The sequence below is a fragment of the Pelodiscus sinensis genome, chromosome 6 (genome assembly GCF_049634645.1).
Source record: "Pelodiscus sinensis isolate JC-2024 chromosome 6, ASM4963464v1, whole genome shotgun sequence".
NCBI classification, from domain to species: Eukaryota; Metazoa; Chordata; order Testudines; family Trionychidae; genus Pelodiscus; species Pelodiscus sinensis.
Genome location: NC_134716.1, coordinates 114,711,447 through 114,739,411, shown reverse-complemented (window position 1 = coordinate 114,739,411; position 27,965 = coordinate 114,711,447). Strand labels below are relative to the sequence as shown.

General features: G+C 39.8%; 1 protein-coding gene across 2 annotated transcripts in view; it reads left to right on the top strand.

Moving 5' to 3' along the window:
- Positions 1 to 17,892, top strand: part of SMAD4 (SMAD family member 4) — a 31,976-nt gene extending 14,084 nt beyond the window's left edge. For both annotated transcript variants that reach the window (XM_075932658.1, XM_075932657.1), the window contains exons 5-12: positions 3,113 to 3,328; positions 6,075 to 6,194; positions 6,330 to 6,443; positions 8,349 to 8,399; positions 11,439 to 11,622; positions 13,033 to 13,201; positions 14,794 to 14,932; positions 16,553 to 17,892. In XM_075932658.1, coding sequence (XP_075788773.1) covers positions 3,113 to 3,328; positions 6,075 to 6,194; positions 6,330 to 6,443; positions 8,349 to 8,399; positions 11,439 to 11,622; positions 13,033 to 13,201; positions 14,794 to 14,932; positions 16,553 to 16,764 — 1,205 coding nt within the window. In that variant the 3' untranslated portion in view covers positions 16,765 to 17,892. The remainder of the gene's footprint in view (positions 1 to 3,112; positions 3,329 to 6,074; positions 6,195 to 6,329; positions 6,444 to 8,348; positions 8,400 to 11,438; positions 11,623 to 13,032; positions 13,202 to 14,793; positions 14,933 to 16,552) is intronic.
- Positions 17,893 to 27,965: the final 10,073 nt, after the last annotated feature.

The window sequence follows — 27,965 nt, the reverse complement described above, 5'->3', positions numbered from 1 at the left end:
TCTATCATATACCCCCCCTTACTTTCCTCTTTCTAAGCTGAAAAGTCCCAGTTCATTAATCTCTCCTTGTATGGCTGTTCTAAGCCCCAATCATTTTTGTTGCCCTTTTCTGAACTTTTTCTAATGCCAAGATATCTTTATTGAGATGAGGTGATCACATCTGTGTGCAGTATTCATGATGTGGGCCTATCGTGGATTTATATAGAGGCAATATTCTCTTTCCCTTTTTTAATGATTCCTAACATTCTGTGTGCTTTTTTGACTGCTGCTGCATATTGAGTGGATGTTTTCAGAGAACTATCCACAGTGATGCCAAGATCTTGGGTGGTAATAGCTAATTTAGTCCCCATAATTATGTGTAGTTGGGATTATGTTTCCCAATATGCATTACTTGGCATTTATCAACATTACAATTCATTTGACATGTTGTTTCCCAGTCACCTTGTTCTGGGAGAGCCTGTTTGAAGCTCCTACTTAAGTCCAAAACAGACTGCTATCTTGAACAGTTTAGTATCATCTGCAGATTTTGCCACCTCATGTTTACCCCATTCTTCAGATCCATTTCTGAAATATGTTGAATAAGATTGGTTATAGTACAGTACAGACCCCTGCGAGACACCACTAGTTACCTCTCCCCATTTATTTCTATCCTTCGTTTCCTATCTTTTGAATATTTTGGGGGAATAATCCAATTGATAAACTAAGGGGGCATATATTAAACATTTACTTTCAAGTTTTAAATAGTTTCCAGGTATATTCAGAGAAGCAACATAGCATTTTAGTTAGTTATGTAACTATTTTGTATATTCAACCAAATAGTAGCAAAGCCATGGTTTTTTTTTCTTTCCTTCCAAAGGACCGAAGTTATAGTGGACTTCTTGTTGGTTCAAGTGTCTGAAAGTCTTTAAAAAAAAAAAAAATCAATTTGCTAAGTTTACGAATTTGAACTCTTGATAGATTAGACTCCAGACCAGTTTGCATTCTGTTGTATGAGCAGAAACAATTGAAAATTATTTATATGCATGGTATCAAGTTTGTAAAATTTTATAGTACAGTAACTAAATACATGGTATGTGTTCGCTATAGGTATATTTTTGTACAGATACTCAACTCATAAAAAACAAACAAGAAAATATTTTAATGTCCTTTGTTTTTTTTATTTAAGAAATGTCAAACATGGTATTAATGCAATGTGAACATTTTAGTTTAAAACAGAGTCAATATAGAATGGTCGTATAATTAATAACTCAGCCACAGGGACTATTTTGGATTAGTAATAAGAAACGAAGTGAGTTCTGTCGTGCCTTGCATGTGCATACATACTTCTGATGAGAGTTATATAAAAGTAGCCTGAGGAGAGCAAGGCTTTTTTGTGTGCAGTGCTGGTGAATTAAATTTATTATGAGGAGTTTGTCTTGTTTATTCTGAATGGTACGTTTAACATGAGAAGCTCACTATTGCATTACTGTAAGGGTAAGCTGAAGTGCTTGAAAAATAGTGCATTTCAACTTTATCATCCCCTCCACTCATACTCAAATTAAGGGTGTTAAATTGAGATTATCTGGCTAATCGTGTAGTTGATATAATTTGTACTGACTACACAGTTAATCAATAATGGGCCACTCTGCAGAGCTGCAGCAGGGGTAGCTCCCTGAGCCAGCTGGAGCAGGCTCCGGAAGCCACCTGCACTGCATCTCTGCATTTTAAATGTAGTAAGAGCCACCAGGCTACATTTAAAATGCAGAGGTGCGGTGTCCTGGACCAGTGCAAGCCAGGAGTGCAGCCCCCGTTGGACTACTGCTCCTGTTCATGGCCAGAGGAGGGGAAGGAACCCCTTTTCATGGACAGGGGAGGGGAAGACAGACCTACGGAGACAGTACTGGGGGGAACTGGCATTTAAACAGGCTCCTCTCCCTCACCTCTTATACAGAGGCAGTAAGGGTGGTGGCGGGGTGTGTGTGAGTAGTCGAGTACTCCACTCTGCTTCCCGATAAGCTTATGCATAGTTTGGAGACTCAATAGCTATTTTGGAGTCATCATGGGGAACTCACCATTCTTTGGTGTTCTGTACAATTTCTCTTTACATTTCTCATCTACTCGATGAATCGGTTATTTTTGTAAATAGGAGATTATCCAGCATTGCTAGGATCATTAATTAATTTTTATTTTCCAAAAAAAATGAAAAATTAAAATATACATGCTTCATTTAAATCATTTCTGTGGAGTGGGGTTGGTAGAGAGGAGTTCAGTGTGCAGGTTGCCTCATTGACAGAAGACTACTTCAGCCCTCTGTCACCACAGCAGCTTGAGGTCAGGTGAAAAATGCCTCTTCATGGCTGCTGCAGCTCCATGTTCATCTGGCTGGGGAGTGCAGTGGGCAGAGTGAGGAATGCAGCAAACTGTGCACTTTCCCCTCGTTCCCTAACCAAGAGCCTGTACAAACTGGGCTTCAGCCCCCTGATTTCCTATCACCCACGTGCCCTTTAGGGAAGGAGGCTTGGGGCTGGAGCAGTCCTGGATGGGGGAGAGTAGGCACCTTAGCCAGCCCATCCCTTTCACCTGCTTGGTGATTGATTGTCACTTTTTGTATGGTTTTCTGAGAAGCAAACCCATTCCAGGTACATCCCATTTTCCTGACACATGCAAACCCTTACTTGCTTTAAGTTATGAGAGGAAGCTGTATACCGAATTTGGTGGTCCTAGCTCTTACCATCAAGGAGGAGTTCTTGTACACACAGATACACATAGAGATATACTCTATGGACTAGAACAGTGATGCACAACCTTTTTTTCAACCATGATCCCCCTATACTTGTGTCGCGACCCCCCCAAGATAATGTGAGCTGCGCGGCGCTTAGATCCAGGCAGCTGGGGGCTGGACCCAGTCGTTGGCAGCCTCCGCAGGAAGACCTCAATGGGTTGTGCACTAGAAAATATGTCCCATTATACTGTGACAGGGTCTGTGTCGGTCAGAGATTGTTGCCTAAACTGCTTTTCCTAGAATACAGCTTGAACACTGATTATTTGGAAGTGATGTTGCTCCATATAGTGTCCTATAAATTAGCAAAATATGTATGCATGCTTAAGGATTTAAACCTTTATTTCTTCACAGCTCCATCAAGTATGTTGGTGAAAGATGAGTATGTTCATGACTTCGAGGGACAGCCATCATTATCTACTGCTGAAGGTCATTCTGTCCAGACCATCCAACACCCACCAAGTAACAGAGCTTCTACTGAGACTTACAGCACCCCAGCTATGTTAGCTCCTACTGAGTCTAGCACTACCAGCAGCACTAACTTTCCCAACATTCCTGTGGCTTCCACAAGTATGGTTCTTATCTGGAATATGAAATCAGAATACTGTATTTGAATATCATAATATTTGGTAGTCTCTCAGGTAGACATTGCATAGGAGACTTGCTTTTATTTTATCAAAGTAACTAAGATAAAGTGAGATACTAGTGTAGTCCAGTCATCAATGACCTGTTGCTCTAAGCTGTTAAAATGAAATTTTACTTGGAGCCTAGAATTTGTATCAGTTTTTTTTCTATTAAGGCCCCCCTCTCGCCCCAGCTATTAAATTTACTGGATTTTATAAATTACAAAAAATGATGAGACTTCTTGGTAAATTCTTACAAATATTATTCATTATTGTGGTATTTATTATTTGCTCTCGATGAGTACTAATTAGTCCTGAACAACTGGTGTGGAAATGGAAAATTTCAGTATCCCATTAAATTAGCAGGAAGGAAAATAAAACTGGGTATATGAAGAAGTACTTACACTTTTTGAAGCTAACAGGACAACTTTTCTAGTTTTTTTTGGGGGGGGGAGGGGGGAAAGGGTGACCACTTGAGAAATAAGCCTGTAAAAATTGCAGACTCCTAAAATCCTCACGAATACATTGGAATGCCATATCTAATTTTTCTTAAACCCCTTGCGTGAATTTAGCCAAGTGGAAGTGCTGAATTGATCTAGTCATTACATAGCCCTAGAAAAGGAAATCCTCTGTTTACTTAGGTCAGGGAATAGCGGTATGCAAAGATCCCCATGCTACCTCAGTAGCATCTCTCAATTCTGGCCTAGGGAAACCTTTTGGGGTTTGTATCATTCCCATCACCATAGGATCATGTTATTCAAAGGGTGTGAAAATAGTTTAGTCTCCATTTCTTTTCAGTCTTTAATGCCTGTACCAAGTCCATGGAAATCTTTTCGAACAGAAGTATTTATGGGGTTGAGTGAAGCATGCTGCTTTTTCTTCATCTTTTAAATGAAGCCTTTAGCTTCTCTTCTTTCCCTGTCGAACATATCCAAACAAATTTGAGTAAAACAAAGATATGTTTTCATTTTAGCAAATAAAAAAGTGCAGAACATCCCCATCATAAGATATTAAAGTAGGCTGTCAGAATAGAAGCAAAATTAGCTGAAGCTTTCTAAGGTTCTTTCCTGCAAGAAATACATCTATAAATCAGGCCTGTCAATCAGTTTAATCATATCATTAAACAAATAATAGAATACACATTGAAATTTAATATAAATAATGTGTTTTCTACATTTTCAAATATATTGATTTCAATTACAGCCAAATACAAAGTGTACAGTGCTCCTTTTACATTTTTTATTACTAATATTTGCACTATAAAAAGAATAAACAAAAAACATTTTTTTTCAGTCACCTCATTACAGGTACTGAAATACAATCTCTTTATTTTTTGTTACATCACTCAAACAAAACTTTAGAGCCAACAAGTCCACTCAGTTCTACTTGTTCTGCAAATGTAAACAAATGCATTTGAGCAATAGGCTGGAGACAAGTCACCTGAAAGTGAGAACAGGTATTCACATGATATTGTTTTAGGTGGTGTCCTCAAGATATTTGTCAGATGCACTAAAGATCCATATGTCCTATGTGCTTCAACCACAATTCCAGAGGACCTGTGTCCATGCTAATGATGGATTCTGCTCAGTAATGATTCAAAGCAGCGTGGAAATGCATGTTCATTTTCATCATCTTTGTTTGATGCCAGGAGCAGGTGGTTGATTACCTATTTTGGTGCTTCAGGTTCTATAGAGTCCACATCAGAGTGTTGCTCTTTTAAGACTTCTGAACGAATTCTTCACACCCCATCTCTCTCAGATTCTGGAAGGCGCTTCAGATTCTTAAACCTTAGGTTGAGTGCTGTAGTTTTCTTTAGAAATCTCACCTTGGTACCTACTTTGCGTTTTCTCAGATCCTCAGTGAAAGTGTTCTTAAAACAAACAACATGTGCTGAGTCATCATCCAAGACACCTGCAGCATGAAATATATTGCAGAATGTAGGTAAAACAGAGCAGGAGACACACAATTCTCCTCCAAGGAGTTCAGCCACAAATTTAATTAACACATTACTTTTTAATGCGCACCATCAGCATAGAAGCATGTCCTCTGGAATGGGAGGCCAAAGCATGAAGGGGCATACAAATATTTAACCTGTTTAGCATGTAAATATTTGACAATGCTGGCTATAAAAGTATGATGTAAATGCCTGTTCTCACCTTCAAGAGATGCTGTAAAGAAGCAAGCAGCATTATCTCCTGTAAATATAAACAAATTTCTTTGTCGTTGCGGTTGACTGAATAAATAGAACTGAGTGGACTAGTTGGCTCCAAAGTTTTACATTGTTTTTTGGTGCAGTTATTATTTTATACATAATTCTACATTTGTAAGTTCAACTTTCATGATAGAACTTGCACTACGGTACTTTTGTTAGGTGAATTTAAAAATACTATATTTTTTTATGGGGCAAATATTTGTAATCAATAATAAATATAAAATGAGCATTGTAAATTTTGTATTCTGTGTTGTAACTGAAGTAAATATATTTGAAAAAGTAGAAAACATCCACAAATATTTAAATAAGCTGTATGCTATTTAACATCACAGCTTTTAACTGACAGCCTAACCGTAAATTATAGTAGCTTTTTTTTAATAGCCTTGATAATTGGAATGTGTTTCCTTCAGTAGGATTGTGCAATTTCCCTCTTATAATAAAACTGTGGAATATTTATGAATTGGAAGTATGTTCTTTCTAGGTCAACCAACCAGTATATTGACAGGTAGCCATAATGATGGACTATTACAGATTGCTTCAGGGCCTCAGCCAGGAACACAACAGAATGGGTTTACAGCTCCGCCAGCTACTTACCATCACAGTGAGTATACATGTTACATGCAACTTTTTAGTTTTCAAAAGCCTGTTGTTAAATGTTCGGGAGAGAGAATTTTTTTTTAAAAAGATGGATTAGCTCCCTTAAATGCAAATAAATCCAGGCCTTTTTTTCTTTTAGATAGTACAACAACTTGGACTGGAAATCGAACGGCAGCCTACACACCTACTATACCTCACCACCAGAATGGACATCTTCAGCATCACCCACCTATGCCCCATCCTGGACATTACTGTAAGCATTTGTGTGTTTTTTCAAATTGCTTTACTTTTTATGCTGTCATTGTAGCATGATGGCAAAATTTCTTTTGGGACTGCCCTGCATGTCCCACCCCAGCACAGGTGTAAATTCTATTAATTATAAAACTGTAATAATTGTTAACGTATTTCAGCAGTTAAATATGAAAGTTCCATGAGATTGGGTTCCCTGTACTTTGCATCAAAACAGGCAGAGCAAATTAAAACGATAGTTGTGTTTTAAAATGCACCATCCAGTTTTGTACTTAAAAGCCTGTCCTGTCCATATTTCCCTTTTCAGACTCTGTTTATAGACCTTTGGTTTGAGTTCCTTGTTTCAGATCCTTTACTCTAATCCTACCATATTTAGAGTAAAGTATCATTTTTTTAATGTTACAGAACTTAAATTACACTTTAAAAGAAGTATTTGTCTATGTGCACTGAAATTTAACTATAGGCAGTCCCCGTGTTACGTACAAGATAGGGACTGTAGGTTTGTTCTTAAGTTGAATTTGTATGTAAGTCGGAACTGGTACATATCGTGGGGGAAACTCTAGCCAAACATTTCTCCAGAGCTCAGTTTTATTCTCCCACATCTCACTTTCCTCAGTCCTTTATTCTCAAGCTGAGGTGTCTGCTGAGAAAAGCCGCTCCGCGTTTCCCTGGTCTGCTGGGGGGGGACGGAGGGGGACGCTAGCTTCGCGTCTCCCTGGTCTACTGGGGGGAAGCAGCTAGTGGGGGGTTGCCTCACCCCGTTTGTAAGTAGGGATCCGATGTAAGTCGGATCCATGTAACCCGGGGACTGCCTGTATTGTAAAAGTTAAAAATCATTGCTGATTGGCCTCACTACAACCCAATTCATGTGGACATTTGGCACATAAATTTGCACTAATAACAAAACAAACATGAAAATGGTGTTTTTGTTTTTTTTTTAAAGATTCCTAGTGAGCTTTTGGCCTCAAGTCAAAATTGATTGATTTTTGTTTTTCCATGTTGTGATCTAGCTGGTTTGAATGAAATCAGTAGAACCAAAAAGATATAGGAGATTAGATGGCTCATCTAAGAGCTAAAAGTGCAGTGCGGAAAGGACAAACAAGAAAATTAATTTTCCTTGTCCTTTTTTATGAAATTAAGTAACCTCTAAACATTGAGATAAGTCTGGATTTCTGATTATTGTACATATAAATTATTCTGTTTGCAGTGGTTATGCTCTGTGCTTTATTCTTGAGGGGGAGATAAAATCAATGATTGCATTAAATTACGTTGGCAGTTTTCCTGTATAAACAAAAAAAAAAATTCTTAAGTTTTATATGCTCCCTTCTAGCTGATTCCCTCTCCATATTCCATTTTGTTTATCTGAAGTACTGGAGTTCACAATTATTTCTTGTGCTTTAGTTACTCATAGATGTTTTTTCATTGACTTGGCTTTGTAATGTAATATTTTGAATTGTCTATAAATAATTCTACATGGGTGGTGGTACTCCTGGGTTTTCATGTTGGCCTCCTCCTCTTCTCACTTGGGGCAGTTTTATCTATTGACATCTACTAACTTTATTGATCCATTTGTCACTTTCTCCCAGAATCCATTGAACCTTTGTCCATGATGCATATCCTGAATTTATCTTTAAGATGACATATTTATTCCTGTTTTGCTGTCTAAGACTCCTAGCTAGTTTATAATAAAAATAAAAACAAATTATTAAGTTAATCATGCTTTGCCAAAACTAATCTCTACTGACTTTTGTTTTTAGAACGAGCTTGTCTGGTCCAAGCTCTGACCACCTTGTCTGTTTGGGAAGTGCTTAACGTATTGTGGACTGTACCAAAACAAAATTGTTATAAATCTGTATCTTCATGAAAATAAATTGTAATGCTTTTTTTTTATTATTATTATTTTTTAAAGGGCCAGTTCACAATGAACTTGCATTCCAGCCTCCTATATCAAATCATCCTGGTAAGTGCTTAATTCTGAAGAGTTGTTAAAAATGCAATGGAAAATTTAAATTTATGCCGTACAGGCCTGATCTAAAGCCTTGTGTCACCTATCTCAAAAGGCGTGCCAAGCATATGTTACAAAGAAATAATACATTTTGAGATCACACAAAATGACTAGTGTCTGGAAATACCAACAGTTAGCATTTAAAGGCTCATACTTTCAGATAATGGATTTTAAATAGAAAAACCAGACTTGTAAGTTTAAGCAATTAGTGGAGTCTAAGCAGGTACAGTTTTGCAAAGAAACCTAGAAAATGACCCAACTTGCAAATGCAATGTAGTATACCAACATCATAATGATACAGTTTGTCCCATCACACAAGTTACATCGTTTGTATGATTTAAATTGTAACTTTTCCCCCTTCATTGGCCTTTTCCAGCTAAAGGAAAACTAGCAACTATTGAAAGCTGAACTGATAAGACAGCAGTGTTAATTGTACAAATGTGAATTTTTATATAATCCACATGCTTCATAATTAAGTATTGTTTCATCTCTCTGTATATTAAACAGATCTTTTCCTGTGAGATGACAGTGATGTCAGCATGTCACTCTGCGTCATGCAGGAAAAGTTTCCATCCTGCTGCCCCTCTGCCATGCAGGTTCCTCCCCCGCCTTCCTGGCAGCTGGGGAGAAACCAGTGCAGCCTCTCTCCTCCCCCCAACTGTCCAGGGTGACCGGCCCTGGGTTGGCCGCTCCTTGAAGTGCCAAGGAGAATTGCTTCTTCAGCAAGCAGCTATTTCGGGTCCGGGCTGGGCGGATCATGATTGACCCACTTACTCAGCGGCTTCATGAACCGGGTGCTCAAGTAGGGTTGCCAGATGGTTGAAACAAAAATACCGAACCCACCCCCCCATTGTTTCCTCCCCTCCCCCCAAAAAAAGCACCGGGAAAAAATTCTGTCGGGGGGGGGGGGGGAAGTGGGGGAAGAGACCAAAGTTGTTGAGCAAAAAAGAAAAAGGACTCCAAGATTTATTAAGCCAAAAAAAAAATTAAAAAAAAAATTAAGACTGAATGCAGGGATAGGAACAGGGAGCGGTTGAGCACTAAGACCGCGGGGAGGCAGTGCTTCCCCTTGGTCTTTTGCTGGCAGCCATTTTGTGCTGGCAACCTTGTGGAACCAATAAGCATGGGGGAAGGGGGGAGGCCAGGTGCTGAGTGTTGATAGGGTTGCCAGGTGCCCGGCATTTTTGCCTCCTGGCCAGGAAAAGAACAACAGAAAATACCGGACATCTTAGGTGTCCAGTATTTTCTGAATTTTTTTTACCAGACAGGAGGTGAAAATACCAGACTGTCCAGCTGAATACCAGACACCTGGTAATCCTATGCTCAAGACCTACCCTGTTGCACTACAGCACTGAGCTAGAGGCAGCGTGGGGCCCGCCGCCCCCCTGCTCGCTCTCATTGGAGGCAGTCCCAGGCCTGGACAGCTGCTTCCAGGCGCAGCTGCTGCGGAGCCCCGAGGCAGTGAAGTCAGGGCAGGAGCGAAAGGCTGGGCTCATCCCGCTGCGGAGTGAGTGGGGTGGGGGAGGAGGGAGAGACCACAAGATTTGTTGCGTGCGGAAAGAAGCCCTCCACTTCCCGGGCTGGGGGAACATCAGCGTGCTGTCTGGAGCCTTTCCCTGCACTCCCATTGGCCAGAATCGGGCTAATGGGAGCAGTGGGAAGCTACGCCTGGTACCAGCACGGGGCCGTAAGACAAGTCCCTTACTTGCCTCTCGCTGAGACCCTGCCCCTTCTCTGCTGGCCAGACAACCTGTCCCCAGCCCACTTCTGCCCCCCTTTCTCTTGGCCAGACACCTACCCCCACCCTGCTCCTGCCCTGTACCTCTAGCCCACTCACCTTTCCATGGAGACCCCACCACCCCAGCCTGCTACTGACCCCCCTGCTGGCCCTGCCCCTAGCATGCTCGTGCACCCTACCTCCTACCCAGACCTCGCACTCCCAGCCCCTCCTGCATCCTAGCCCTATCCCACTCATTGGCAGCCCTGTCTCACACATTAAACCCCTCATTTTGGCCTCATCCCAGAGCCAAAGGGGCCCACAAAATCCACTAACCCTTGAATCCCAGAAGAATTAATCTGGTGTGAGGCCTTGAACTTCAGTCCTCCCCACCACCACCCCATATGGCTGGAGCACCAGGGGAGTGAGGTGTGTTAGGTGGGGGCCACATCAGTGAGGGTTGGGCTTTTTTGGAGGGGCTTTTTTTTTCCCCTTCTCACTTGTGTGGTCCCCAACTGATTTTTCTGTGGATCAGTGGCCCCAAAGGCCATTAATAAAGACAATGTTGAAACCTTTTTGGGTTGGACATGATATTTTACTTTTATTTAAAATGAAGCCTGGCCCACAAGGCCTCAGTTGGGGCCCAGCCTGCTCTGGTTTGAGCGTCCTGTCCCCAGTCCTGACCCGGCCACAGAGAGGCAAGCTCCCTTCCTGCTACAGCATGGGTAGGAGGCGAGGCCATAATCTGGCTTCTGTGGACAGAGTGGGGGGTTAATGAAAGTAGTGAGCAGGGAGCGCAGCCCCCTAGTAAACATCTGAAATACTTGTTCCTTAAGGTTTTTTGTAAAAACTAGAAACCTTTGAATCTGTCCTGTTATGGTAAAAACAATCTTTCTCATAGTAATTTGCAGTCATTGTCTTAATTTTCTAAAAAGCAACATGTACTAGCTATTTATATATAAAGAGTATAATATGCAAATATATTGACAAGATGTTCAGTCCGAATAATTGTTAAATATAACTGCAAGCTTAAATTACCATAACCACATTCTTGCCCAGGTGTTTCTGTTCTCTCTCTACTGTGCAAATCGTTTACTAGTAAATCTGACAAACATTTTATGCTCCTTTTGATTTCACTACTCTCTTCCTCTCTGTATAATATAAAATATGTTCATATACATGGAAAATTAAATTCCATGTACAAATGGCAGACTTTCTAAACCTTGTTTTGCAGAATTTTGACTGACACAATTTAGTCTGTCCTTTGTTTTCTCTAGCTCCGGAGTACTGGTGTTCAATTGCTTACTTTGAAATGGATGTGCAGGTTGGGGAGACATTTAAAGTCCCTTCAAGCTGTCCAGTTGTTACTGTTGATGGATATGTGGACCCTTCTGGAGGAGACCGCTTTTGCCTGGGCCAGCTTTCTAATGTACACAGAACAGAAGCCATTGAAAGAGCAAGGTATTTTGCACATCTTCTGGAACACCAGACTTTAATTGTATTTTGTATTTATTGTTCAAGCATTGGTGTTCTACCTTTCTTTTGAAAGTATAAGTGCTGTTATGCACATTCTAATTAACATGGTATTGCAGCATGGGTCGTCTTGGGCCTTTGGGTTCTCACTTCAGGTGTGTTCATCCATCTGAGAAATGCATCAGTGGTCAAGAAGCATGCCCCTTGATGTGTCATATTGCATTTGTGTTGGTTTATATAATTGTGTTTCAAAGTTGTCATAAGTTTAAGAATAGTTTGAGCCCTTGTACTTGGGGAAGGAATAATTAATCTTGAGAGAAAGGACAGAGATGAGGCTAAGTTAAGCACACAGGCTCTTTAGAGTGTCATTAGCAAATTGAAAAATGATACTTGTCTTTCATTCTCACCACACACTTAAGTTTTGGTGAAGGAGCAGAAAAAGGATTTCAGGAACTCTTGCTAGTGATAATCTCCTTTCCCTGTGAACAAACAGGAGTACAACATGACTAAAATAATTCCAAGTGTTTATAGTTAGTTATCTTAAAATATGATGCGTTATTATGACATTATCAGAGGTCATGTTGCTGTTTTGGAACATTGCTCTTAAAGATATGTACAATGCTATCCTCTGATTCAGTTCAGACTGTACACTTGGGTAACTTTAGAAAAGCTCTGTGTAGCTTGAAAGGTGGTCTCTTTCACTAGCAGAAGTTAGGTCAATAAAAGATTTTACCTCTCATCTTCTAGAACCAGTATGGCTCCAATTATACTGCAAACAATTTAAGACACTTCTCAGTGTGAATTCTTATTGTACTGAAATGGGAGGCCCAAGTGTTGTATTTGCTTAGATACAGTTTTGGAATGCAGAATCTGCCTACAAAAGTGGCGAGGAGTCCTGTGGCACCTTATAGACTAACTGAAGTGTTGGAGCATAAGCTTTCGTGGGCAAAGACCCACTTTATCAGATGCATGTAGTGGGTCTTTGCCCACAAAAGCTTATGCTCCAACACTTCAGTTAGTCTATAAGGTGCCACAGGACTCCTCGCCACTTTTGCAGATTCAGACTAACACGGCTACCCCTCTGATACAATCTGCCTACAGTTACTTTAAATGTTCCTACATTACTTGTCCAGTCTGCTACTACCTTAAAGTTACATGTTCAATGCAGAATATTTTGTATACAACATGGATGTGATACACCTTCATGTTGTATTGCATAGCTTGCAGCGAACTGCTGTTAAGATTTCAACAATCCTAATTTTTTGAAAAACAGTTAATTTATTCACCTTCTAGGTAAACCATATTACAGCCTAGAATTTAGATTATGCTTTGTTCATTTAGCAGGGTTCTAATGTATAGCTTCTGAACATAATAACATTGGACTTTCCCTTTTTTAAGGTTGCACATAGGTAAAGGGGTGCAGTTGGAATGTAAAGGTGAAGGTGATGTGTGGGTTAGGTGCCTCAGTGACCACGCAGTCTTTGTTCAGAGCTACTACTTGGACAGAGAAGCAGGGCGTGCACCAGGAGATGCGGTTCACAAGATTTACCCAAGTGCATATATAAAGGTTGGTTTGAATATTCTGGATGACAATTGTAGGAAATAACAAATGAATTTGCTCCTTGTCAGTGGCAAAGAAATTTGTTTTATTAAGTGCTGAAAGAAATTTAACCCACATAACCTACATCATTTTTTCGCACTAAAACAAAAACTATTTTAGTTTCTATTAGGCTAACTACTGCCAAATGAAGTTTTGTTTATTTTATTGTTGATGAATGAATGGCTTTTAAAATTGGCAGTGTTTATTTAGATGTTGTGGAAACACAGTGATTTCATAAATCTGTTACAAGCAATCTTAGCAGTGGTTTTGCATTTAACAATGATTTTTTTTAAACCAGTCATTACAAAAAGTTGGTTACTTAAGCTTTATAATATGGTTCAGTTATTTTTCTCATTTTGGGAAAAAAAATCTTTAAAAAACAGCTAATTTTTTAAAAAGCATCAGCATGCCAATATTGAACCAGTGACTCCATCCTGAGTCATATTTTTCTTTAAGATTTCAGATTTAATCTACATTAAAATAATCAGTGACTTTACATATATCTCAGGGTAAAATGAGGCTTAAAACCCAACTATGTTGCTGGGCAACATGCCTAGGACACCGAAATTCTTTCACTCACCGTAGAATCCCCCAGTCTCTGAGAGCAGATTTCTTGTGTATTTCAATACCCTATCTCCGCATAAAGAAGCAATATGCTCGCAAATTGAAACCTAACTGTTTTAATTTGAGGCCTACCAGCTGTCGGCGTTCTGTGTAAGAAGAGTACCATATTTGAGGAAGGCTGTGACAAAAGTAGACAAGGACTCTCAAGTTTAGGAGGACACCTCTTTAATTTTTCATGTATATGCTTCACTTCTTGAAATATTAAGGATTAAGATATGACCTTCTCTTGGCTTTCGTTAGTTTGTTAAAATCTTAGGCCTTCGTTCTGCAATTTGATCTGCACAGGTAGCCCTTCAACCCACTCAGATTCCATCAGAGCCTCAATGTGTTTGGCTTTTTACTTAGCTACTAGTGCTCAAATCTTAGGGTGTGTCTAGACTACAGAGTTTTGTCGACAAAAGTGGACTTTTGTCGACAAAACTATACCTGCGTCTACACTACCGCTGAGTTCTGTCGACATAACGTCGACAGAACTCAGCAGTTTTGTCGACGCTGGTAAACCTCATTTTATGAGGCATAACGCCTTTTGTCGACAGAGTTCTGTCGACAGAAGGTGTTGTTGCATCTAGGGTTGTGTCTAGACTACAGAGTTTTGTCGACAAAGCAGCTTGCTTTGTCGACAGAACTGAATGTAGTCTAGACGCTCTTTGTCGACAGAAGCTTTGTCGACAGATACTGTCGACAACTTCTGTTGACAAAAGCCTGTAGTCTAGACGTACCCTTAGAGTCTGTAGAACCAATGGATATAGACTTTTGACCCTATATCTTTGAGAAATAAAAATTCAGTTGGTACAAGCTTGTGTCTAGGGAAGCTAATTTTATAGGCGTTTTAAATCTCTTATATGTAACAGCAATAATAGCATTGATTCTTACAAACTCTTTCCCTCAATGGTTAAGATAAATATGTAATGCAGGACTTATATATTTTTTAAAAGGTATTTGATTTACGCCAATGTCATCGTCAGATGCAACAGCAGGCTGCCACAGCACAAGCTGCAGCTGCCGCCCAAGCTGCAGCAGTAGCTGGAAACATCCCTGGACCAGGATCAGTAGGTGGAATAGCCCCAGCTATCAGTAAGTAAATACTTTGCTCTTTTTAAGGAAACACACCCTTGAGTGAATGAGGACTATTTTATAGCTATACTTATTCACACTTCAGACTTTCCCTTATTTATCAAGTAAATCACCTATTTCTGTAGCTTCCATGCTAATGAAGCTCTCTCTCTCTCTCTCTCTCAATTTTGGTGTGAATGTGACTGAAGAATTTGTCTTTCTAAAAGGAATGTGACAAAGTACAGTACTTCCAAGGCACAAAAGTTAATCAGTGTAACTATGTTCCTCTAAATGAAGTTGTATCTCCTCCTCCTCCTCCTCCTCCTAAAACAGCTTTAAAAATTTCCCAGTGAGAATTAAATGTACTAGCCAGCTGCAGAAAATACGGATTGTGTGTGTGAAAGAGAGACCAAGACTGGGGCCTATCACTAAAGCGTAGAGGAAACAGCTTAGTTAGAAGCTTGTTCTGGGGGAGATGCTGAGATGTGCTACTGAACTTGCCTGATTTTTGCTAAGAGGATTTTTTTTTTAAATTGGTGCCTAAGTTTTAGACTCCTAAGTCCATATTTAGGCACCTAAATAAGTAGCCAAACTTTTGAAAATGCTAAGCACTTACTTATAACTTCCATCTTGCTGTTGGCAAGTAAGATATTTCATGGCATTTCATAAACATTGAAAATGTTGTGGCCAAAATAATTAAAGTTGTTAATTATCAGAAAGCACCAGCCTTATTTAAATGATTGCTTGCCACATTTATCTTTTTATTAAACATGGGGGTGGGGGGGGGGAGAAAACAATTTGGTTAAGTTTTTGTTTTGTTTTTGTTTTTTTTAAATATGGTGTATATTTTATCTGCTTTAAAACAAAACAAAATTTTATTCGATCAGGCAATATATAGTATATGTCAACTTTACACTGTTTGGGAAATGTTTATTGCAAAACTAAATTTACTGAAATGAAGGTTTAAAATGGAAATACAAAGTGTTCTCATTAATAACACATTTTAAATTACAATTATGGCTTTAGATCCCTTTCTACAAATCACATGGCAGCAAGTAAACTGCAGTAGATGTTGGAGGTTGTACAACCCCACTTGTTCAGTCGTTTTAGGTAATCATGCTGTGAAAATATGAAATTGGCCACAAACGTATGCTTGTACATAGAAGGTGCACCTGGATAAACTACATACACAGATTTGGAAGTACTTTTTGCTTGCTTTTCTTTAATTTGGATTTGTGTCTTTTGGGCGATTTTGACTTAGTCTGCCACAGTGATATGTTGAACTGTCAATATTTTATATTCATAAGGCATCATAATTTCTTTCAGCACATAATATCTTTAGCTTTCTAAAATGGGCTTTTAATACTGGCTTACATCACATAATTGCTTTCAGGCTAATTAGCTATATCTGAAAACTTATAGAGGTTTAGAAGCCACATAAATCAAATTGAGGGTTGCAAAATCTATGTATCTGTTGGACAAATCTAGCAATGTTAATAGGCATGGTTTGTGAAAAGGGAGAAAGAACTATTCATGTAGGAACAGCTGAGCAAATGGTTCAGTGTTGCATGGAACTGGCATGGCAAAATGTCATGTCTTAGACAAAAGCACATGAATACTTACTCAAAATCTCTTACTTAGGTTTGTCAGCGGCTGCTGGAATCGGTGTAGACGATCTTCGTCGCTTGTGCATACTCAGGATGAGTTTTGTGAAAGGTTGGGGACCTGATTACCCAAGACAGAGCATCAAAGAAACTCCCTGTTGGATTGAAATTCATTTACACCGTGCCCTCCAGCTTCTAGATGAAGTACTTCATACCATGCCTATTGCAGATCCGCAACCTCTGGACTGAGATCCCTCCATGCACTGCTGTGGGCCGTTACATTGTTGGGATGATGGATTGTAAAATACAATTCTGTTTATAACCTGAAGATATCTCTTACTTTTATTCTGCTTAATCTTTTAAAACCAGGTTTTAAAAATGTGTTTGCCTCTTGCTCTTAGCAGAAAGAAACTGAACATGCAGAAATTGGATTTCTGTTACTTTTTTAGAACTTTACTGTCATAACACATGGCTCAGGGCTTAAATTAAAGCCCAAATGGATGCTTTAAAAGGAATCGAACACAGTACTGGCAACTTCCTGATAAGCCTTACGAGCCTTTTGTATGCAGAATATATATATATTATATATATTTATATTTAAAAATTGCTTCTAATCATCATAAACACTTACCTTAAAACAACTTTAAAGTTACAGAAATCTTACATTTAGTTCTTTAGGGAACAAGTTGTTAGGGGAGATTTCTTTAGCTTGATGAATATCTTAATGTGGTTTTCTAGGTTGAAGGGTACAGACTGCCAAAAATGAAAAGTATGTTGTTGGTAATTAAAAATAGTCTGGAAAAAGAAATGTTTCTTTTCCATTACTATTTTTTTAAAAGACGTCTTATTTTTGTTTATATAGGCACACAATTTTTAAAACACTAAAAAGAATGGATACTTTCAGTGCTGGCACTCAGTTTAAATAAAACGTAAAATATCCAGTCTGTAAAATTGTCAGTTAAATGATGAATATCTAATGGCAGGAACATATTTTCATAACTACTGCTGACTTCTGTGATCTAAATACAAAGAAAGTCAGGCTTGATATTTGTCTAAAATGGGTAACTTGACTGTTTTTACTTAATTTGAAAAGGGATAACTTGCATATGCCATTAAATCATGTATACAATGACATCAAGTATTTAGGATCCAGTTTTTGTATCTGTTCACCATTTCCACTCAGGGCAAGATGACAAACTTGTTTTTATACCTCTTGGTTACGTTAAGCCCAATGCCATCAATGACCTCATCAATTGGCAATGACTTTGTATAGAGAATTAAAGTAGAAAAACTTGCAGATGTATTGACTGTATGACAGCTACAATATGTATGCTTTTTCTCTAGTTAATAGTATAAATAAAATTCTGAAAACCCCAATTTATACAATTGTATTTTGTTTGCTTATGTTAAATATTTTCTTCTATAATTTAAGTCCACAAATCGAGAGTGATGGGTCACTTTCCCTTGAAAGATCAACAGCAGCCAATAGCAGTAAGGTTTATGTAACTTCCACCCTAAATTTTGATTTTTCGTTTGCGCTCTTCTAGCTTTTCTTTTACTATATCTCCAAAAGTACAGAAGAATTGTTGTTTCTTAGTGACTGTATATGGCTATGCTTTTTTTAACAGCATATTGGAGAATTGGAACTTGAAGAAATGGACCAAATATATTCAGTGCGAATCTAGTGTTGCATTCAAATACTGTTAATGTAGTCTACCTGCTTCGTTGTGTGAAGCCAGTCTAATAGCACAGTTTCAGCAGGTAGCACAATTAGAAATAGTCTTTAAGCAAATTAATCAAGGGTTTTTTTTCTTTGTTTTGCCAAGTTCCTTGCATCAAATCAAGAATCTGAAGGGGACTGGGATAGCATTTATATTGCGTTTTGTGGATGAAAAGGGTTCCAAGTGCTTTAGAAAAACGGCCAGAAGTCATTCCTATTGTACAAATGAGCACACACAAGTAAAATGATGTGGCCAAATTAATGACAGCTGGGAATAGAACCTGAGCCATTTCCCAGTGCTCTATCCTTTCCCCCTGTTTATGGTAAACTTTAGACAAGTAATCTTGTTTCTTCCTCCACATTTCTTTCTCATACATTAGCTCCTTGCTTGTTCCCAAATTAGCTGCACTCATTAGATTTTTATCAAGGTCTTGCCTCAGGCATCCATGGTTAAGTTTTGGAGTCTTTCTATTTTTCCTTTTTTGCTCCCCATGGTTTAACTTGTTCAGCTTCTCCATCAGGGAAAGAAAATTGATTCTTCCAATTCAATGGAATGCTTTTCTAAGATGATAGGATGCTTCTAACTATGTGATCAGATACCCTGACTCATCTAAAAAGTGGGGGTAGGGGAGAGTCTGTAGGAGAAGACTTATTCTGTTGGTGGAACCAAGTGACATATGACCACACATTCTTCTTACTCAGCTGGTTGTTGAATTATCTGATGTGCTCTTAATCCCAAATTTTGGTTCCAAACCACTTGGAAAGTGTACACACTTTTGACAAGTTAATTGTCCTAGGGCAGTTCGTGTGAACCAGATTCTATGTGGTTTCCCTATGAAAAACTGTGCACTCATTTTATAATTGCTGATCTTTGCATAGTTATATTGAAGAAACCTTCCAGAACTTTGCATATACACGAGTCCCCAAGCTTTCTGCCATCTTGATGGTGTGATGCAAGATTCCTTCTGCCCAGTTTAAAATAAAACAAATACTCAAAAACAAATAGTGTTCGTAGAGAGGCATCACAAACAGGAGCAATGATTTGTCCCTTCATTTCTTGAAAACTGCATCTGTGTTCAGATTCAGGCAAACCAGAGTATTCAGGCAAAACAAATAGACTAGTAGCATCTTAAAGATTAGAGCAATAAAATCAGATTGAGGGATTAATCAAAAGTATGAATTCCAGATTTATAATCAGGAAAAATGTCCTGTCAAATCAGTGAGACTATGAAACTCCAGATCTCATCCTGGAGATACTTGGTTAATCTTGAGCTGGCAGGAGGTAGACTAGCGCAGCAGTTTCCTGGGCTGCAATCCCCTACCAGAGATCCACGTTCCATGTGCATTCTCCTCTTTTCTGAAAAACAGTATTTTGGTGAATACCCATCCTGGGAAGGGGAGCACCCTGCTGCTCCTAGGCCCTTGAGCATCTGCCCCAGGGTATGTCAGGCAGGGCAGTCTCAGCAGGACACAGACAGCGGGGCTGCACCTATCGTCTCCTAGCTCCACCACTGCAATCACTGAATCGCTCTCAGGCTGCAGGCTCCTCTACTTGTGGCACAATTCCCAGAATGCATGTGGAAGAGCCTGTGTGGGAAGGGGGAACTACCTCCCAAGGGGATGCATGGGTTTCAGCCTCTGGAGAAGTCAGCGAGCTAGAATGGGCCCCCACCCTTTGTGCAAGGAGAAGTCACGCATTCTCACTTTTCATCCTTTCCCTCGTTCTTCCGGCCTCAAAGCAGGAACTGCAGTTAGAGGACGGTTAGGTCCTCTCTGCTCCTGATAATCCAATGAAGGCGTGTGCTGTAATTTGAAAACTAATCAACAGGGTTCCCAAGCTCTGATCAGCCAAATGATGAGAACTTGGGGGCTATGTCTACACCTGTGGCTTCTTGCATGAGTAATATGCAAATGAGGCTAAGTGTGGAATATCGCTGAGCCTCATTTGCATACCTAATGAGCCACCATTTTTTCAGAAGAGGCTCTTGCGCAAAAAGGAGTGTCTACACTGCCCCTTCTTGCGCAAGAAAAAATGTGGTTACACCTATTACTTTTCAGGAAGAACGGCGTTGCGCAAGAGGGTTTTTCTTGCGCACGAAGGGGCAGTGTAGACGCTCCTCCTTGCGCAAGAGCCTCTTCTGAAAAAAATGGTGGCTCATTAGGTATGCAAATGAGGCTCAGCAATATTCCATGCTTAGCCTCATTTGCATATTACTTGCGCAAGAAGCCGCGAGTGTAGACATAGCCAGGATGTCTTCATCTTCTGGAGATGATCTGTCTTTCCTGGCTGTGATGTTAAAAGCTAGATTTCATATAACACCGAAGTTAACTAGCAAAGTTGAATCACACACTTCTTAAGCTCTGGACAAGAACTTCTTGTCTTTAAAATAATGAGTGCTAAAAAGGATGCCTGTACAAGTGCTGGATTTGTGCAGTGTCACAGCTTGCACTGTCCTGAGATTCCCAGGTGATGCTTATTTGCTACTGGCTGTCTTCAGTATGACTAACCTGAGAGAACCCTGCATGTCCACTTGTAAGAGAGACTGGAAATGGATGTGTTGTGATTTTTTTATTCTGCCTGAACAGCCATTAAGTCAATTAGAGAGACTGCAAGAAGAGCAAAATGTGACCAAAACAGAACTTGCATTTATCTGCCTCCGAGATAAATCTGTGCTTTTTTCACGCGACAGGGACAGCCTGTGTGCAATGGCAAATTCAAGGGAGGGTCTCCTCAGAATAACACATTTAATCCTTATGCAAAGGTGGGGCTGCTAAGAAGTGAACTTACTTAATTCAAGAGAGCTGCTAAGATTCAGAACTCCTTGGCATCACAGCATTCTTAATTTTAATGCATCAGGGGCTGATGCCAGAAATAGAGGATGTGACTATCAGGCACACCAGGCAGTCCTGAATCTCAGGGCTCTATGAGCAGATTATTTCTTCTGCTTCAGTTCCATGCCTGCTGTGCCAGAGGACCACTTTTCTCTGAGACGTTAGCACTTGTGGGATTGCTTTTGAGTCTCTTATCCTGGATGCTTTCCTTTTCAAAAAAGCACTGATACTACAAAGCGTGGCACTTGGTAGCCTGTAAAGTAGAATAGCTGGGATTATTTCTACTATACTGAACTGCTTCTCCATAAAGCTTAAAATTAAAGTTACTTAAGCTTCGTCCCCACTGACATTAAAATGATGGCATTTAGATGCCGGATTTGGAAAACAACTATGCCAACTGAATGATTTTTTTTTTTTAAACTAGCAATTTTCTTGGCTAGTGTAAACTGGGGACACAGTCACTTTGGAACTCCTATTTAGGCTTTGTCTACATTGTGAACAAGGGATGTGGTTCCTTTGCTTGTGTGCACCTACTCCTGTTAGCTACTGTTGAGTGAGTGCAAGTATAAATTGCAGTGCAGCATGGCTAGGGGCAGTGCAGGCATAGCTAAGCCGTGTCAAGTATATACCCACCTGTTTCAGGCATGTTTATTCAGCACGACTGACCTATGCATCTGCTGCCAAGGATACACTACTATTTATGGTTGCACTAGGGACCACAGGCTCCCATTGCAGCTAGTTGGCATATTGTTACACAACATGGTACCTTCGTTGACATTCTCCATCAGAGACCTCTACCCACATGCTCCCAGGTCTAGACTGGTGGATAGTGAAGTGGTAGAAACCATTCTTTGCACTTTCATAGACTATTACCTATTCAAAGCACTTCACAAACTCTACAAAAAGTTTATCTACCCATCTGGAACATCCCATTTCATTGTCAGTATTTTTACTGTGCATGTACCTGCTGAGTTTCACAGAGATTTTGACTTTTTGCGTTGTCCATCAACATACTTTGGGTAGACCTGCTTACAGTAGGAATATATCTAGAAAATTCCAAGAGATTTGATACTGTTGGCTGCTAGTTACCTTTTATGCACATGTGAGAGTGCTTCATCACCCTGGAATTACAGGACTCATCATTTTGAAAGTCAGTGAATTCCTCTAGTACTCTGTCTCCAGTACCTTTATCCATGGTGTTTGATGACGTTTGGGAGCTCTGCTACGCCAAGATACCACTGGATTTATTGTTGTAAAACATTCAGAGGCCAAAATGCACCATGGAAGTTTTCTTTTGAGAACAAAAGCCAATGAACAGTAATACTTGTAGCCATTGCCTTTTTGATAAATGGTTGACAGAATTCCCAGTGGTTCCTTTTGTAGCTTCTTGTATGTTTTTCATTAGATAGTTTGTGGATAATATATTGTAGTTAAGTTTCCTGAAAATTCTGTAACAGTAAGTTTTTCATTAAAAAAAAAAAGATTTGTATCTATGGCTTCTTTATTTTGTTTAGTGGACAGTTTCTACACATTTTTTTAATTGGCTGGCCACACTGACAATTGAAGCTGTGAAGGGAGCACCACTTTAGCTAACATAGCCATTTTAGGCTGCATCGCATTAAAGAATCCTGGTTTGGAGTGTATGTAGTTTAGTAGTATATTTCCGTGAACTATTATTTTGTACTTTTTGCATTCTAGTATGGTTCGCAATGTGGTAGGCACCATCTGTACAGGAAGACAACTAGGACTTCTATATAACCACAGAAGCTAGACCAGTTTAATGTAAATTAGTTTAATGTGATGCATCTTTTTGTGTGTGGACATACTTTTATTGGTTTAGATTATGCATGTAAAGTTTGATTCAAGCTAAACCCTATAAGTCAAGTGTAAACCAGTATTAGAGTGTATGAACAAATTGTACCAGTTTAAATTGGTATAACAATACACCTTTAATTATATCAGTACAATTCTGCTGATACGGTTTTGTGTTAACATTGTACCTTAAGTCTGTACATAAGGTCAAGGATAATACCATAATCTAAAACTTTGGGGGGTTCTGATATCCTGTGTATGTAAAGAACTTTAAACCAGTGGTTCCCAAACTTTTCGGCATCATGCCCCCTTTTTGATTTTTGAGAAACCATCACGTTCTCTCCCCCCCCCCCCCCATAGCAGCAAAACTTGTTGAGCAAAAAAAAAAAAAAAAAATAGGAACTGACTGGGGCCAAAAAACAAAATAGCAGCTTAGGGGGGGATTAACGGGATGTGGAGGGGGCTGGGTCACCTTACCCCCCCCCTGAAATTTCTTCACGCCCTCCAATTTGGGAACCCATGCTTTAAACTGTGTGCTCTCTTTATCCCTCCTTCACCTTTGGCTTGGTGTCCTCCATTAGGGTTTCCACACACAGAAAACTAAGGAGTAAAATATATGTGTAGCATTTAAAAGGAGTATTTACTGGGATGGAAAAGTTGTGGCTTAATTTTTAAATGCCTGATTTTGGGGCAGATGTCCCCCCTCCCTTTTTTTTGGCTTACAAAAGACAGTCATGGCAAAGGGTAGTCACTATGGGGAAGAGATTAATTGCAATTTCAAACTCAATATAAGTTTGGAAGGCTTACACTTTTAAATGTTTGGAATTGAGCTACACAGATTTTTGAAGACTTAAAGTTATGGAGCAGTTTAATGTGAAGGGCAAAGAATTTTTTCTATAAAGTTATAATGGTGCTTTTAGCTTTAGTCCTCTCACTGTTGGCATTTATGTAACTCAAGAAAACACAACTACTTGCTTCCACATGCAAATAATATGGAAATATTTTTTTTCTGTGGAGATCTAGAGATGGGTACAAGTTCCAGAATACCAGCAGTAGGACTGCCATGCAACATAGAATGGCAGACAGGCTAGACAGCAGTGTTATGTTTGAACTGTTGGAACTTTTAAAACTACTTCTAGTGCAACCTAAATGTAAGTGTGTATGGTTTTGGTGTTCAAAATAGTGTCTTATTCAGCTACCAACAATAGGTCAACAATATTTATATGGAATTCAGACTAGTAGCAGAGACCTGTCACTCTTGAAGAAAGGCCTCTATTGATTAAGGAAGCCTAATAAAGTTTTAAAAGTAAAGGTCATCTTAAGGCAAATACATTGTCATCGAAATATATGGAAGGGTGCTTCATGCATAATGGAGTATGTCAGTGGTTGACAGGCCAGAATGTTAATGCAAGTTCATAATCCATTTTACAACACTTCAGATTTGGCTGTTTTGCTTGGAACTTATTTCTCGTACTTCCATCCAGTAAACTGTTTATCCTTCCACTCTGAGGTACTTTTTCCATGGCTGATTGTAACCACCAAACACATCCAGACTGAAATCCAGTGTAAAGAGTGATGTTTTTTTTGAGCAATGTAACTCATCTGTGTATTCCCTAGACTACAGTGACTGCTGCTTAAATGAGCGAAGCACTTGTTAAGCAGATGAAATCCAGAAACCTATCATTCCATTCTCAGCTCTTACTGGGCTGGTAGCACTTGAAATGCGATTCTGATAAATGAACTAATATGCTACTGTTGTTCGTGCTCACCTGTTTTGACAAGGAGAGAAGAACAGATGGACAGTGTATTCCAGGCTGCATTCAGTTGGAGGGTGCTACTGACATTGTAACAGTTTGTGAACAGCAGAGCCCCATGAGTGGGGTTCTGGGCTTGTGTTCGTCTGTTTGTTTGTACGTGTGTTTGTTTTGAAAGGCTGTGTGCTCAAGTTGGCAGTTGGAAGCTGTGAGCCTTAATTAGGATTTGAAATCTGAAACTCTCTGCTCATTGGTCGAGCCGTAGCCAGAGGGAGGAGCTATCAATCAGGAAGGCCAGAGCTTTATGAGCCCTGCGAGGAGGCGCCCAATGATGTAGGGAAGGATAAGAGAGATGCCCTAGAGGCCAAATTTAGGCTGCTAGGAAAGATACGGAAATCAAGGACCTCTATGGTGGCATTCTCTGAAATGCTTCCCGTGCCACGTGCAGGGCCAGGTAGGCGGGCAGAACTTCAGAGTCTCAATGTGTGGATGAGACGATGGTGTAGGGCGGAGAGGTTTAGGTTTATTAGGAACTGGGGACACTTTTGGGAGAGGGGGAGCCTATACAGGAATGGATGGGCTCCACCTAAACCAAGGTGGATCCAGACTGCTGGCACTAAACATTAAAAAGGTTGTAGAGCAGTTTTTAAACTAAGAGATGGGGGAAAGTCGATTGGTGCGGAGGAGCATGTGGATCGGGCGGAGACTTCTCTTAGAGGAGAATCCGTTAATGAAGATTCTCTAGGTTTTAGTCAGAAAGAGAGGAGGGGAGATGATAAAGTATGGGCCAGATCAGACAAACAATCACATATACAAGAATCTAATACATCATGGAAAGAGAGAATACGAGGTGTGGCTATGTAAATCCCAGTGTAGACGCTCTCTTGTGCAAGAAAGCTCCGATGGGCATTTTAGCCATTGGGCTTTCTTGCGCAAGAAATTAACTTGTCTGTCTACACTGGCCCTCTTGCGCAAGAATACTTGTGCAAGAGGGCTTATCGCTGAGTGGGAGCGTCAGAGTATTTGCACAAGAACCACTGATTTTGTACAGTACAAAGTCAGTGTTCTTGTGCAAATACTCGCGACCAGTTTAGACAGGCAAATACTCGCGGCAAGTCTACACGCAGCCAAAAAGTAATAGCAAAATGTTTAAGTACATTAGAAGCAGGAAGCCTGCTAAAAAACCAAAAGCCTCTGGACGATTGAGATACAAAAGGAACAATCAAGGACAATAAAGCCATTGCGGAGAAACTAAATGATTTCCTTGATTCATTTTTCACAGCTGAGGATGTTAGGGAGATTCCCAAACCTGCACCATCCTTTGTGGGTGATGAATCTAAGGAACTGTCCCGGATTGAAGTGTCATTAGAGGAGGTTTTGGAACAAATTGAAAAACTTAACAGTAACAAGTCACCGGGACCGGATGGCATTCACATTTGAGTTCTTTCAGAACCCTTGGGTGAAATTGCGGAACTATTAAGTGTGGTTTGTAACCTATCCTTTAAATCAGCTTCTGTACCCAAGGACTGGAAGACAGCTAACATAATGCCAATATTTAAAAAGGGCTCTAGAGGCGACCTGGGCAATTACAAACCAGTAAGTCTAATGTCAGTACTGGGCAAATTTGTTGAAACAATAGTAAAGAATAAAATTGTTAGACAAGTAGAAGAACATAATTTGTTCGGCAAAAGTCAACATGGTTTCTTTAAAGGGAAATCATGTCTTACTAATCTACTAGAAACTTCAGGGGGTAGCCGAGGTAGTCTGTCATAACTCTGATCATCTGAAGAAGTGGGCTGTGCCCACGAAAGTTCATGATACTATCTACATATTTTGTTAGTCTATAAAGTGCTACCAGATCATTTGTTGTTTTTAAGCTATTAGGCTACGTCTACACTGCAGGCTTTTTGCGCAAGAACAGGTGTTCTTGTGCAAAAACTTGCAGAGCGTTTACATTGCACATGCGTTCTTGCGCAAGTAAATTTACAGTAAAGCGTCGGAAAACACGGCTTCTTGCACAAGAGTTATTCCTCTCCCCACGAGGGATAATCCCTCTTACGCAAAAGCTCTTCCACAAGAAGGCAGTGTAGACAGGCAACAGGGTTTCTTGCGCAAGAAAGCCATATGGCTAAAATGGCTATCAGAGTGTTCTTGCGCAAGAGAGCATCCACACTACTGTGGACACTCATGCGCAAAAGCACATCTCTTCCACAAAAGCACATGGCAGTGTGGATGCACTCTTGTGGAAGACCTTTTGCACAAGAGCTCTTATGTAAAACAGTTCTTGCGCAAGAAGCCTGCAGTGTAGACGTAGCCTTAGAGTTCTTTGAAGGGGTTAATAAACATGTGAACAAGGGGGATCCAGTAGATATAGTGTACTTAGAGTTCCAGAAAGCCTTTGACAAGGTCCCTCACCAAAGGCTCTTGTGTTAATTAGGTTGTCACGGGATAAAAGGGACGATCCTTTCATGGATTGAGAACTGGTTAAAAGACAGGAAACAAATGATAATAGGAATAAATGATACATTTTCAGAATGGAGAGGTGTAACTTGTGGTGTTCCCCAAGGGTCAGTCGTAGGACCAATCCTATTCAACTTATTCATAAATGATCTGGAGAAAGGGGTAAGCAGTGAGGTGGCAAAGTTTGCGGATGATACTAAACTATTCAAGATAGTCAAAACCAAAGCAGACTGTGAAGAACTTCAAAAAGATCTCACCAAACTGAGTGATTGGGCAACAAAATAGCAAATGAAATTTAATGTGGATAAGTGTAAAGTAATGCACATTGGAAAAAATAACCCCAACTATACATAAAATATGACGGGCTAATTTAGCTACAACTAATCAGGAAAGAGATCTTGGAGTTATCATGGATAGTTCTCTGAAAATGTCCACGTAGTGTGCAGCAGCAGTCAAAAAAGCAAATAGGATGCTAGGAATTATTAAAAAAGGGACAGAAAATAAGACAAAGAATATCTTACTGCCCCTATATAAAACTATAGTACGCCCACATCTTGAATACTGCGTACAGATGTGGAGGTCTCACGTCAAAAAAGATATTTTGGCATTAGAAAAGGTTCGGAAAAGAGCAACTAAAATGATTAGGGGTTTGGAATGGGTCCCATATGAGGAGAGGCTAAAGAGACTGGGACTTTTCAGTTTAGAAAAGAGGAGACTGAGGGGGGGATAGGATAGAGGTATATAAAATCATGAGTGGTGTGGAGAGGGTGAATAAAGAAATATTTACTTGTTTCCATAATATAAGAACTAAAGGACACCAAATGAAATTAATGGGTAGCAGGGTTAAAACTAATAAAAGAAAGTTCTTCTTC